The sequence below is a fragment of the Hemiscyllium ocellatum genome, chromosome 9 (genome assembly GCF_020745735.1).
Source record: "Hemiscyllium ocellatum isolate sHemOce1 chromosome 9, sHemOce1.pat.X.cur, whole genome shotgun sequence".
NCBI lineage: Eukaryota > Metazoa > Chordata > Chondrichthyes > Orectolobiformes > Hemiscylliidae > Hemiscyllium > Hemiscyllium ocellatum.
Window position 1 is genome coordinate 22,244,714 of NC_083409.1, and position 12,330 is coordinate 22,257,043.

General features: G+C 44.4%; 1 protein-coding gene across 1 annotated transcript in view; it reads left to right on the forward strand.

Moving 5' to 3' along the window:
- The first annotated feature begins 10,679 nt into the window (after positions 1-10,679).
- Positions 10,680-12,330, forward strand: part of LOC132818635 (probable voltage-dependent R-type calcium channel subunit alpha-1E) — a 270,545-nt gene continuing 268,894 nt past the window's right edge. The window contains exons 1-2 of the mRNA XM_060829646.1: positions 10,680-10,772; positions 11,356-11,495. Coding sequence (XP_060685629.1) covers positions 10,680-10,772; positions 11,356-11,495 — 233 coding nt within the window. The remainder of the gene's footprint in view (positions 10,773-11,355; positions 11,496-12,330) is intronic.

Below are 12,330 nucleotides of genomic sequence, written 5' to 3' on the forward strand. Positions count from 1 at the left end.
GAGCTGTATAAAACATTGGTTAGGCCACAGCTAGAGCATTGTATGCAGCTCTGGAATCCATATTACAGGAGGGATGTGATAGCGCTGGAGAGGGTGTGGAGGAGATCTAGCAATATGTTGCCTGGGCTGGAGAGTTTCAGTTATGAAGAGAGATTGGACTGACTGAGGTTGTTTTCCTAAGAGCAAAGGAGGTTGAGAGGGGACGTGATTGAAATGTATAACATTGAGGACATAGGTAAGGAAGACAGGAACAAACCTTTCCTCTGGATGGAAAGATCAATGACGAGGGGCTTAAATTTAAAGTAAGGGGCAGGAGGTTTAGAGGAGACGTATGGAATTCCTGTTTTCACCCAGAGGGTGGTGGGAATCAGGAGTTCACTGCTTGCAAGGGTGGTTGAAGCAGAAACCCTGATATCATTGAAGAAGCAGTTAGATGCAAGGCTATGGACCAAATGCTGGAAACTGGGGTTCAAATAGTGAGGTGGTTGTTTTTAACCAGCATGGATGTGATGGGCTGAAGGGCCTTTCTCTGTGCTGTAGATCTCCGTTACTGTTAACTGACCTCTGAAATGGTCAGGCAAGGCTCTCAGTTTAAGGGTGATCAGTAATGGGCAACAAATGTTGTTCTGACCCACAATCCATGAAAGAATTAGAGAATAATGAAATCTGTAAATTAGAAAGCTGCTTGATTGCTTGCTATGGTGTGTCGTTCTGTTTTACAGAAAACATAGAAAAATGCATTTGACACCACCCATAATTTAAACATGTCCAATCACTCTGTCGATTTAGAAGGTTAAAGTTTAATTATGGCCTGTGTGTAAATCCACACTAGAGCAATGCAAAAGCTGTGAATTAATGTTGAGCTCAGCAGAAAGGTTAATCCCTTAGGGCAGCATGGTGGTTCAGTGGTTAGCACTGTTGCCTCACAGCACTGCGGACCCGGATTTGATTCCAGCCTTGAGCGACTGTGTGGAGTTTGCACATTCTCCTCGTATCTGCGTGGATTTCCTCCCAGGTTTGTGAATTGGCCATGCTAAATTGTCTGTAGTGTTCAGGGATGTATAGGTTAGGTGCATTAGTCAGGGGTAAATATAGGATAATAGGATAGGGGAATGGGTCTGGGTGGGTTACTCTTCAGAGGGGTAGTGTGGACTTGTTGGGCCGAAGGGCCTGTTTCCACATTTGGGGATTCCATGATGAACCTCTCTATGTGCCAAGGGACTGGAAGAAACATTTCCAATGTGAGTATTTCCTCCCCTTAAACTTGTGATCTCAGACAAACTGAGCATCCTTTAAAAGGATTTCCTAATCCTTGATATCTTCTTAAAACTTCTGTTTTTTTAAACTGTTCTTCAAGATTAAAAGCAACTCAAATCATTTTGAATCCAACCAACTTGAAGGAAAAACATTATACGACAGCAGCTTAGATTACAATCCAATTGTTGCCAATCTTTGTTGACATGTTTTTTTTTGATTAAGAGATTTCCAATATTGAGATGTTTTCAGTTCCAGAAATTCTTGAAAGGTTCCAGATTACAATTCACAAGTTTTAAACATTGAAGAAGTTCAAAACTGCCAATTTTATATGTGACAGCCTTGAGTCTTGGCTGTGTTTTTTCTTTAATGAATTCTTGGGAGCTGAACCAAATATTTGCTTCCTGTTCCTAATTGTCTTTGAGCAGGCAGTGCTGAGCTGCTGCCTTGAACTGCTACAAGCCACAGGTAGTTACAGTCACAATGATTTTGATTTGATTAATTATTGTCACATGGACTTAGGGACAGTGAAAAGTTTTGTTGGTGTACTATACAGGCAGATCAAGTGCATTAGGACAATAGAACAGTGTGAAAAATACAATTTTACAGCTGCAGAGAAGGCACACAAACAGCGAGATCAACATTATTTAAAATTTGAGAGGGTCCATTCAGAGGTCTAATAACAGCAGGGAAGATGCTGTTTTTGAATCTGTTGGTGTGTCCATGTATCTTCTGCCCAAGGGAAGAGGTTGGAAGAGATTATAATCGGGTTGGGAGGGGTCTTTGATTATATTGGCTGCCTCCTTGAGGTGGTGAAAAGTCCAATGTTGTTGCAGTGGCTAGGTACAACTGTGTAGCCTGATAGTCCAGCGCTCACTATGTTGTTGCCATCATACAGAGACTGGAGTTCTTTCCCTAAAAGAAATGAGGGAATTAGCCAAATTTTTATCGCAACCAGAATTTTCATGATTTGGAGATGCCGGTGTTTTTAGACAATATGTTGAAGATGTTGGACCCCTGTGTACTCTGTCTATGCCATGATGTTTAGATTGATTCTAATCTAAAAAGTGAGATAACGGAGTTTTACATAAATTCATGCAGTTTCTGAGCTCAGAGTTCTACATGAATGCATGCAGTTTTTGAGCAAAGTACAATGTAACTCTGCAAGTACAAATTCACCCCACAAAGTATATGTGTGCATGTGGGTCTTTGTCTGTGTGTGTCTGTCTGTCTGTCTGGGTTGGGGGTTGGGGGTTGTGAGTGTGAGAATGTGTGTGTGTGTGTGTGTGTGTGTGTGGTGAGTGCAGAGTGTCTTAAGTCTGTGAGTGGGTGCATGTGTGAGTGTGGGAGTGTGCGTGTCTGTAAGGGCATGTGTGGGTGTCTGTGTGCGCGTATGTGTGTCCGTGTGTATAGGAGTGCCTGTGTGTGTGTGAGAGAGTGTGTGTGTAGAAGTATCTGTGTGTGTGGAGAGTGCAAACTTAGATCACTTAGATTAGATTACTTACAGTGTGGAAACAGGCCCTTCTGCCCAACAAGTCCACACCGACCCGCCGAAGCAAAACCCACCCATACCCCTACATTTGCCCCTTAACTAACACTACGGGCAATTTAGCATGGCCAATTCACCTGACCCGCACATCTTTGGACCGTGGAAGGAAACCGGAGCACCCGGAGGAAACCCACGCAGACACGGGGAGAATGTGCAAACTCCACACAGTCAGTCGCCTGAGGCGGGAATTGAACCCGGGTCTCTGCTGTGGTGGGATTTGAACCCTCATCCTCAAAACACTGGTCGGTATCTCAGTAATCACGTCCATGCCTGGATCGAAAGGCATTCTATCATATGAAGCATGGCTTCACTGTAACCTGTGGAAATTGTGATGTCACAGTTGAGTGGATGAGTTAACTGCTCATGCTTCCAATTTAATTTAGCCAGTACTTACAAAGCTAAAGGTGGAGCAAAATAGTTTGTGCTTCAGGGATAAGTTGTGTCATTTTCCCTGTTGTTTTTATCGTCAGAGGCTTCTCCGACAAGAAAACTTAAGGAAAAATTGGCTTGTGCAGCTAAATAACATACTTGCATCAGGAAAAATTAACAAATTAATAGCTTTCTGTAGCACAACATCAAAGATGCAGCACTGTAACGATAGAGGAGATGGTGACAGAATCTTTCCCGAATCGCTTCTCTTTTCCATTTGTAATTGCCTTCAACCAATTATCAATCCCTGAGCTTCCAATATTCTGAAAAAGAGTCCTATCAAAATGTTCACTCTGTCTCTGTCTCTGTCTGGGCACAAATGCTGCCAGACCTGCTGAGTTTCTCCAGCATTTTCTGCTTTGTAGTTAGATCTTCCCCATCTGTGGAACCTTGTTTTGATATCAACTCCTGATGTTTACTACTTAATCTCACTTGGAAAAGACAGTCAGTAAAGGCACATCTTCCAACTGTGGGGAAATAGAAAAGTACGAGCGAGTGCTTTTTAAAAAGGGAAAAAAAAACCTCAGATTCAATTAAAATGAAGTGTTTTGAAAAGTTCAAATTGGATTGGTGCCAACCAACTTCAAGGTTGTGCGGCTGAAGCTTATCTCTTAGAAAACAAAGTCTTTAGTTCCTTTCACAGTTGGAAAATTAAAATTCATATTGAAATAAATTCCACTTCAGCATTTTTAATTTAGGATGTCATTCAGCTTTTTATTCTGGGTGCACAATCTTAAATTGAAATGAACAAACTGAGCAGTCACACCCACACTTCCATTCTTCTTTGTAAATGTGAGTATTGATTGTGGTAACAAGTTACAGCCTCATGTACCAAACAGCTATGTTTTATTTCTAGGTATTTAACTTTCTATGGGTTCCCAAGACATGACTCCGGCTTCACCCAGAGGTCCGTGCCTAGACGGATGGGGCTTTGGACGGTGCTGCTTCTTGCCCACATATCAAACGAAGAACAAAGGTGGTGGGCACTGAGGCATCAGCGGAACCCCCCCTCCCAAAGTGCTGGTGAAGAGCATTGTGAAAAGCTGCCAGCCCTGGATATGCTGTGGCTTTGTGTGAAACCTGGTTGACAGAGCAGTGCTGAAGACACTCCCTCCTGCTGGCGGCACTTAGAAAGATCGCTCCAACAACTCCACTCTCACAGCCACCAGTGATGGTACTGGACGTCTTCGAGGATGGTGCTGAAGGACGATGCTAGAGGCTCATCCCTCAACTGGGACTGTTGTTGTAGGCCTTGCCCCTGACCCAGGCACGGTGTTGAAGGCCCCTCCTCTTCCTACACCCACTCATTGGAGAGGGGAGTTGCGATCAGTGATGCCTCACTACTCAGGGCGTCCTGTGCAGCATGACCCAGACACCCTGAATAGCTGTCAGGGTGTCTGGGTCCCTTCCACTAGTACTCTCTGTCCTCTGTTGCCCAGCCAGTATTTTATCCATCTAAGTAGTATACCCTGGACCCCATGCCAAATCACTTTGTCCATCAGCCTACCATGGGGAACCTTATCAAATGCCTTACTGAAGTCCATGTATATGACATCTACAGCCCTTCTCTCATCAATCAACTTTGTCACTTCCTCAAAGAATTCTATTAAGTTGGTAAGCCATGAACTTCACTGCACAAAACCATGTTGCCTACTACTGATAAACCAATTTTCTTCCAAATGGGAATAGATCCTATTCCTCAGTACCTTCCCCAGTAGCTTCCCTACCACTGACATTAGGCTCACAGGCCTATAATTACCTGGATTATCCATCTTAAACAAGGGGACTACATGAGCAATTCTCCAGTCCTCTGGGACCTCACCCGTGTTCAAGGATGTTGCAAAGATATCTGTTAAGGCCCCAGCTATTTCCTCTCTCACTTCCCTCAGTAACCTGGGATAGATCCCATCCGGACCTGGAGACCTGTCCACCTTACTGCCTTTTAGAATACCCAACAGTTCCTCCCTCCTTATGCTGACTTGACCTCGAGTAATCAAATATCTATCACTAACCTAAACATCTGTCATGTCACCCTCTCCTTGGTGAATACCGACGCAAAGTACTCATTAAGAATCTCTCCCATTTTCTCTGACTTCGCACTTAACTTTCCTCCTTTGTCCTTGAGTGGGCCAACCCTTTCTCTAGTCACCCTCTTGCTCCTTTTTTAAGAATGAAAGAGTTTGGTATTTTCCTTAACCCTGTTTGCTAAAGATATTTCATACCCTTTTTGGCCCCCTTAATTCCTTGTTTCTGATTGGTGCTACTTTCCCTATATTCTTCCATAGCTTCATCTGTTTTCAGTCACCCAGACCTTATGAATGCTTCCTTTTTCCTCTTGGCTAGTCTCACAATTTCACCTGTCACCCATGGTTCTCTAATCTTGCTGTTTGAATCCTTCATTTTCACAGGGACACGTCTGTCCTGAACTCTAATGAACCTCTCTTCGAAAGCCTCTACATATTAAATGTGGATTTACCCTCAAACAGCTGCTCCCAAACCACATTCCCCAACTCCTGCCGAATTTTGCTATAGTTGGCCTTCCCCCAGTTTAGCCCTCTTCCTTTAGGACCACTCTCTTCTTTGTCCGTGAGTATTCTAAAATTTATGGAAATGTGATCACTATTCCCAAAGTAATCCCCGACTGAAACTTCATCCACCTGGCCGGGCTCATTCCCTAACACCAGGTCCAGTATGGCCCCTTCCTGAGTTGAAGTATTTACATACTGCTCTGTAAAACCTGCCTGGATTCTCCTTACAAATTCTGCTCCATCCAAACCACTAACACTAAGTGAATCCCAGTCAATGTTGGGAAAATTAAAATTTCTTATCTCTACCATCCTTTTGATCCTACATCTTTTCATAATCTGTTTCCATATTTCTACCTCTATCTCATGCTCACATTTGGGAGGCCTGTAGTACAGCCCCAACATTGTTACTGCACCCTTCCTGTTTCTGAGCTCTGCCCATATTGCCTCACTGCTCGAGTCCTCCATTGTGCCCTCCTTCAGCACAGCTGTGATATCCACTCTGACCAGTAATGCAACTCCTCCACCCCTTTTACCTCCCTCTCTATCCCACCTGAAGCATCTGTATCCTGGGATATTTAATTGCTGATCTTGCCTATCCCTCAACCAAGTCTCAGTCATAGCAATAATATCATACTCCCAGGTATTAATCCAAGTCCGAAGTTCATCTGCCTTACCTACTATACTTCTTGCATTAAAACAAATGCACCTGTCCCTTTGCATTTATCATCTGTGCCCTGCCTACTCTTCCCCTTAGTCATTATTTAGTTCCTAACAGGCTTTAATTACTATCTCCTGACTGTCCACTAACCACCTAATTTGGTTCCCATCCCCCGCGCCTATTAGTTTAAACCCTCCCCAACAACATGAGCAAATGTACCTTCCTGGACATTGGTTCCAGTCCAGGCCAGGTGTGGAACATCCAATTTGTAATTGTCCCATGTTTGCACGTTTTTCCTGTGTCTGCATGAGTTTCCTCCGGGTGCACTAGTTTCCTCCCACGTCTAAATGATGCGCAGTTAGGTGGGTTGGCCATGCTAAATTGCCCTGTACTGTCCATGGATGTGCAGGCTAGGTGGGTTAGCTGTGGTAAAAGGAGTGTTATGGGGGTGGGTTTGGGTGGGATGTTCATTAAAAGGCAGTGCAGACTTGATAGGCTAAATGGCCTTCTTTCACAACTGTAGGGATTCCATGAAACAGCTTGCAGTACACAAGGTTGTACATTGCATTGATCGCTCTACTCCATGCACTGGGCAATCTCCACTAAGATTATTCATACCCAACCTTCACTCATAGATGCCAGTTCATTCAGACATGGACTCATCTACTGAGGTAGTATGGGCTGAGGTTAGAAACAGAAAAGGAGGCCACCCTGTTGGAAGCTTTTTGTAGGTCTCCAAATAGTTCCAGGGATGTAGAGGAAAGGATAGCAAAGATAGGAGCAAAAGTAACAGAGTAGTTGTTATGGTGGACCATTAACTTTCCAAATATTGACTGGTAATGCCATAGTTCGTGTACCTTAGATGGGTCAGTTTTTGTCCAACATGTGCAGGAGAGATAGGAGAGGTACTAAGTGAATATACTTCGTCAGTATTCACGCTGAACAAAAGGCAATGTTGTCGAGGAGAATACTGAGATACAGGCTACTGGACTAGACAGGATTGAGGTTCACAAGGAGAAGGTGTTAGCAATTCTGGAAAGTGTGAAAATAGATAAGTCCTCTGGGCTGGATGGGATTTATCCTAAGATTCTCTGGGAAGCCAGTGAGGAGACTGTAGAGCTTTTAGCTTTGAGCTTTATGTCATCATTGTCTATAGAAATAGTGCCAGAAAACTAGAGGATAGCAAATGTTGTCCCCTTGTTTAAGAAGGGGAGTAGAGACAACCCTGGTAATTATAGACCAGTGAGCCTTACTTCGGTTGTGGGTAAAGTGTTTGAAAGGATTGTAAGAGGGAGGAGTTATAATCATTTAGAAAGGAATCATTTGATTAGAGATAGTCAACATGGTTTTGTGAAGGGTAGGTTGTGCCTCACAAACCTTATTGAGTTCTTTGAGAAGGTGACAAAACAAGTGGATGAGGGGAAAGCAATTGATGTGGTGTATATGGATTTCAGTAAGGTGTTTGATAAGGTTCCCCACGGTAGGCTATTGCACAAAATATGGAGGCATGGGATTGAGGGTGATTTAGCGGTTTGGATCAGAAATTGGTTAATTGAAAGACGACAGAGGGTGGAGGTAGATGGGAAATGTTCGTCCTGGAGTTCAGTAACTAGTATACCGCAAGAATCAGTTTTGGGGCCACTGCTGTTTGTCATTTTCATAAATGACCTGGATGAGGGAGTGGAGGGTGCATTAGTAAATTTTGCGGGTGACACTAAAGTAGGTGGAGTTGTGAATAGTGTTGAAGGATGTTGCAGGTTACAGAGAGACATAGATAAGCTGCAGAGCTGGACTGAGAGGTAGAAAATGGAGTTTAATGTGGAAAAGTGTGAGGTGGTTCACTTTGGAAGGACTAACAGGATACAGAATACAGTGCTAATGGTGAAATCTTTAGTAGTGTGGATGAGCAGAGAGATCTTGGTTAAAAACAATGACTGCAGATTTTGGAAACCAGATTTTGGATTAGAGTGGTGCTGGAAACGCACAGCAGGTCAGGTAATATACAAGGAGCAGGAAAATCGACGTTTCGGGCAAAAGCCCTTCATCAGGAATAGAGGCAGAGAGTCTGCAGGGTGCCTCCATCCTGCAGGCACTCTGCCTGTATTCCTGATAATGGGCTTTTGCCCGAAACGTCGATTTTCCTGCTCCTCAGATGCTGCCTGAACTGCTGTGCTTTTCCAGCACCACTCTAATCCAGAGAGAGATCTTGGTGTCCATGTGCATTAACCCCAAGTTGATAAGGTTGTTAAGAAGGCATATAGTGTATTAGCTTTTACTGGTAGAGGGGGTGAGATTCAGAGCCATGAGGTCATGTTGCAGCTGTACAAAACTCTGGTGCGGCTGCACTTGGAATATTGCGTACGGTTCTGGTTTCCACATTATGTGAAGGACGTGGAAGCTTTGGAAAAGGTGTAGAGGAGATTTACTAGGATGTTGCCTGGTATGGAGGGAAAGTGTTATGAGGAAAGAGCTGAGGGACTTAAGGCTGTTTTCGTTAGAGAGAAGAAGGTTAGGAGCTGAGAGGCCTGCAAGATGATCAGAGGATTAGATTGGGTGGACAGTGAGAGCCTTTTTCCTCAGGTAGTGATGGCTAGCATGAGGGGACATAGCTTTGAATTGAGAGGTGATAGAAATAGGACAGATGTCAGAGGTAGGTTCTTTGCTCAGAGAGTCGTAGGGGCGTGGATTGCCCTGCTTGCAGCAGTAGTGGACTCGCCAACTTTAAGGGCATTTAAATGGTCATTGGATAAATATATAGTTGATAATGGAATAGTATAGGTGAGATGGGCTTCAGATTGGTTTCACAGGTTGGCACAATATTGAGGGCCAAAGGGCCTGTACTGAGCTGTAATATTCCATGTTCTATTCATGGTTTCCCTTCCGATTTGACTGTGCCCTTGTAATCAGCAGTACGCAGGGCTGGCCAAGGGCACCAATTTGTAAACCATCTCTTTGTCTCAGGGTTCACTTAAGGCAAGGGATATCAAGTAAATCAACACCCCCCCTCAAAAGTGATTAGATGCAATGGGTTCATTGTTTATTGCAGGCTGCTGGAAAGAATGATCGAGTTAACATTGAGGCAGAAAGAAGAGAGAAGGAGATCAGTTACGAAAAAAGAAAACTGAGACGGCAGTTGGAAAAAGAAGTGATTTTGAAAATCATTGTGGTGATTATCCAACAAATGAATATGTCAGCAGTGTCAGGATGCTCAAATATGTTTGCAATATGTACCATTGCCTAAAGAAACCCGTATCTATTGAGCCCAGTTTCGACCCATACGCTCCGCTAGATTTCTCCTTCAGGATTTTGTTGGTTGCCTGTCATTGACTTTAATCAATGTTTCTTAGGTTCAACCTTCTGTGCACCTTTTGCAGAGAATGGATCTGGATGTTTCCAGTCATTTTCTTTCCAGATGCTGCTCAGACCTGCTGAGTGTCCCCAGCAATTGTTTATCCATACCCTCATGGTTATTTTCCTGAATTCTAATGCCATCCACATTCTGATCCCCTTTAAACCTAGCCAGAAACTTGTCCACCTCTCTTCCACTTGCGCTACTTTTCCTATCATTTGAAGTCCCATGTAGCCAACCTTCCGGACCATGATGATTAGGCAGCGACTGAGAGCACATTACATCCCATCTAGGTTGGACAACCTCAAAGGTCTGGTGAAACAGAAGTGGTAATCTTTTACCTTTGCTTCTCAGTTTCTTTCCAATTGCCTTTGGTTGGTTTCACTACTTTACTTTACAGTCCAGCAGATATAATGTTCAAACAGACATTTCTTCAAACATCGCCGATATTCCCGTCTACCTGAATTGCGTCAATTTGCTTAATTTCCTTCACATTTTACTGGAGAGTGTGGTATATTGCAAGGGTACATGTATCAGGAGGGAGTCGTCTATTACAAGGGTATGTGTGTCTGGAGGGAGTAATATATAGCAAGGATACATGGTCCAGCAGATATAACGCTCAAACAGACATTTCTTCAAACATCTAGTTTCCTTGCAGGACATTCTAGTCGATCTACAGATTGCATCATTTTGCTTAATTTCCTTCACATTTTACTGCAGGGAGGATATTGCAAGGGTACATGTATCAGGAGGCTGTGCTATATTGGAAGTGGACGTGTCTCTGGAGGGAGACTGGTGGTGGTGGAGACATGGAGAAGTATGTAAGAATTATGATCTGTCCCTGATTTTGTGCATTGCGTCTTTGCAATTCCTTGTCGAGTTCTCCTTGACTCTCTCACTCCATTCGAATACATGATCTTGGCGACGATTATTGCCAACTGTGTTGTACTGGCCCTGGAGCAGCACCTCCCCAATGGAGACAAGACGCCCATGGCCAAGAGTCTGGTGAGTCCACTGCTTGTGAAGCGAGGGGAAGAGGGAGGGAACAGAGCCGGGAGGGGAGAGGGAGAAAGTAGGATGAGGGGCAAGTGGATGGTGTAGGAGGGGGAGGTGGAGGTGTGGATGATTGAGGGAGTAACAGTAGAAGAGTGCAGAGGATGGAAAAGGCAGTATTAATGAACTGGGTGTGAAACTGGAAGAGGGAGGAATGGCAGGGAAGGGAGTGAGGGTTTAAGGAGCTGGAGTGGGTGAGTGAGGTGGTGGATGTGGGTCAGAATTTCAGGAATGTGGGAGCTTGAGGAGAGTGACAAGATGGAGTTAGAATCTGAGATGTGATATGAGTTGAGGCTGGGTGGGGTTTCAAATTCTGTGAGGGTTGCTGGTGGAGGGGGGAGAAGGTGTGGGGCTGAGGTATTGATAGTTGGACTCAGAATTATTCTCTTCTGACTGGTTTCTTTGGTGATGCCAGAATTGATTCGAAATTTTGCTTTGAAGATATAAGTAGTTAAAAAGGACCATCCTCATTGAGACTGTTTTCCATTGCCGTTTTCTCTCTCTCTCTCTCTCTCTCCATCCGTTTCTCCTTCAGGAACAAACTGAGCCCTATTTTATCGGAATCTTCTGTTTTGAGGCTGGAATTAAAATAGTTGCACTGGGATTTGTCTTCCATAAAGGATCATACCTTCGCAATGGCTGGAATGTGATGGATTTCATTGTGGTTCTGAGTGGGTAAGTGACTGTGTCCAGCCTCCTGCTCCCAGGCAACATAGGACACATGAGCCCCTGCTATTGGCTGGTCTGATTGCATATGGGACTGTCCCCATGTCTCCTCCCCTCTTCCCCCTCACCCCCCCCTCCCCCCCGCAATCATCTTCCCTCATCCCCTCCTCCCCCTTCCCTGTCATCTCCCATCTCTCTTCATCATTTCCACTCTCCTTGTTACCTCCCATCGCAGTCCCCCCCAACCCATCCCAAGTTCTTCGCCACCTAGCTCCCCTTCCTCTTCTCAACCATCCCCCCCCGCCCATTCAAACATCCCTGTTATCTTTCTCAAGTCACCCTCCCAGTCTTCTTCCTCTCCCCCATCCCAACCCTCCCCCCACCTCCCCACCCCTGTTTCTCCCACAGCCGTCTTGCATATTACCTTGACCTCCAGTTGAAGTGCCCCAGAAGTTGTTTGAAGCCCTGCCCTGGCTTGAGATGATGCTGTGATGTTCGGGTTCTTCCTGATGACCTTATATTTATCACACCGATGCAGGTAACTTGAGAATGAACCACGTCATAATTGGAAAGAGCACTTTCGGAATATCCCCTTTTGAGAAAGGGATGGTTAGAATAACAGTCCCAGTCGGACCACAGGCAGAAAATCTACTTTAGCCAAGCAAGAACATTCAAAACTGTGTCAAGAGTCTTAACGTTTCACCAGTCCCATTCGCTAAAGTTCACAATCTTACATTTTCCTGCAATAAACTCCATCTTGTCAAGCTTTTACCCATCTCATTTTATTGACAACCTTTGCAGATTCTTTACATCCTCATCTATTTTGCCCTCCAGTTGATTTTGT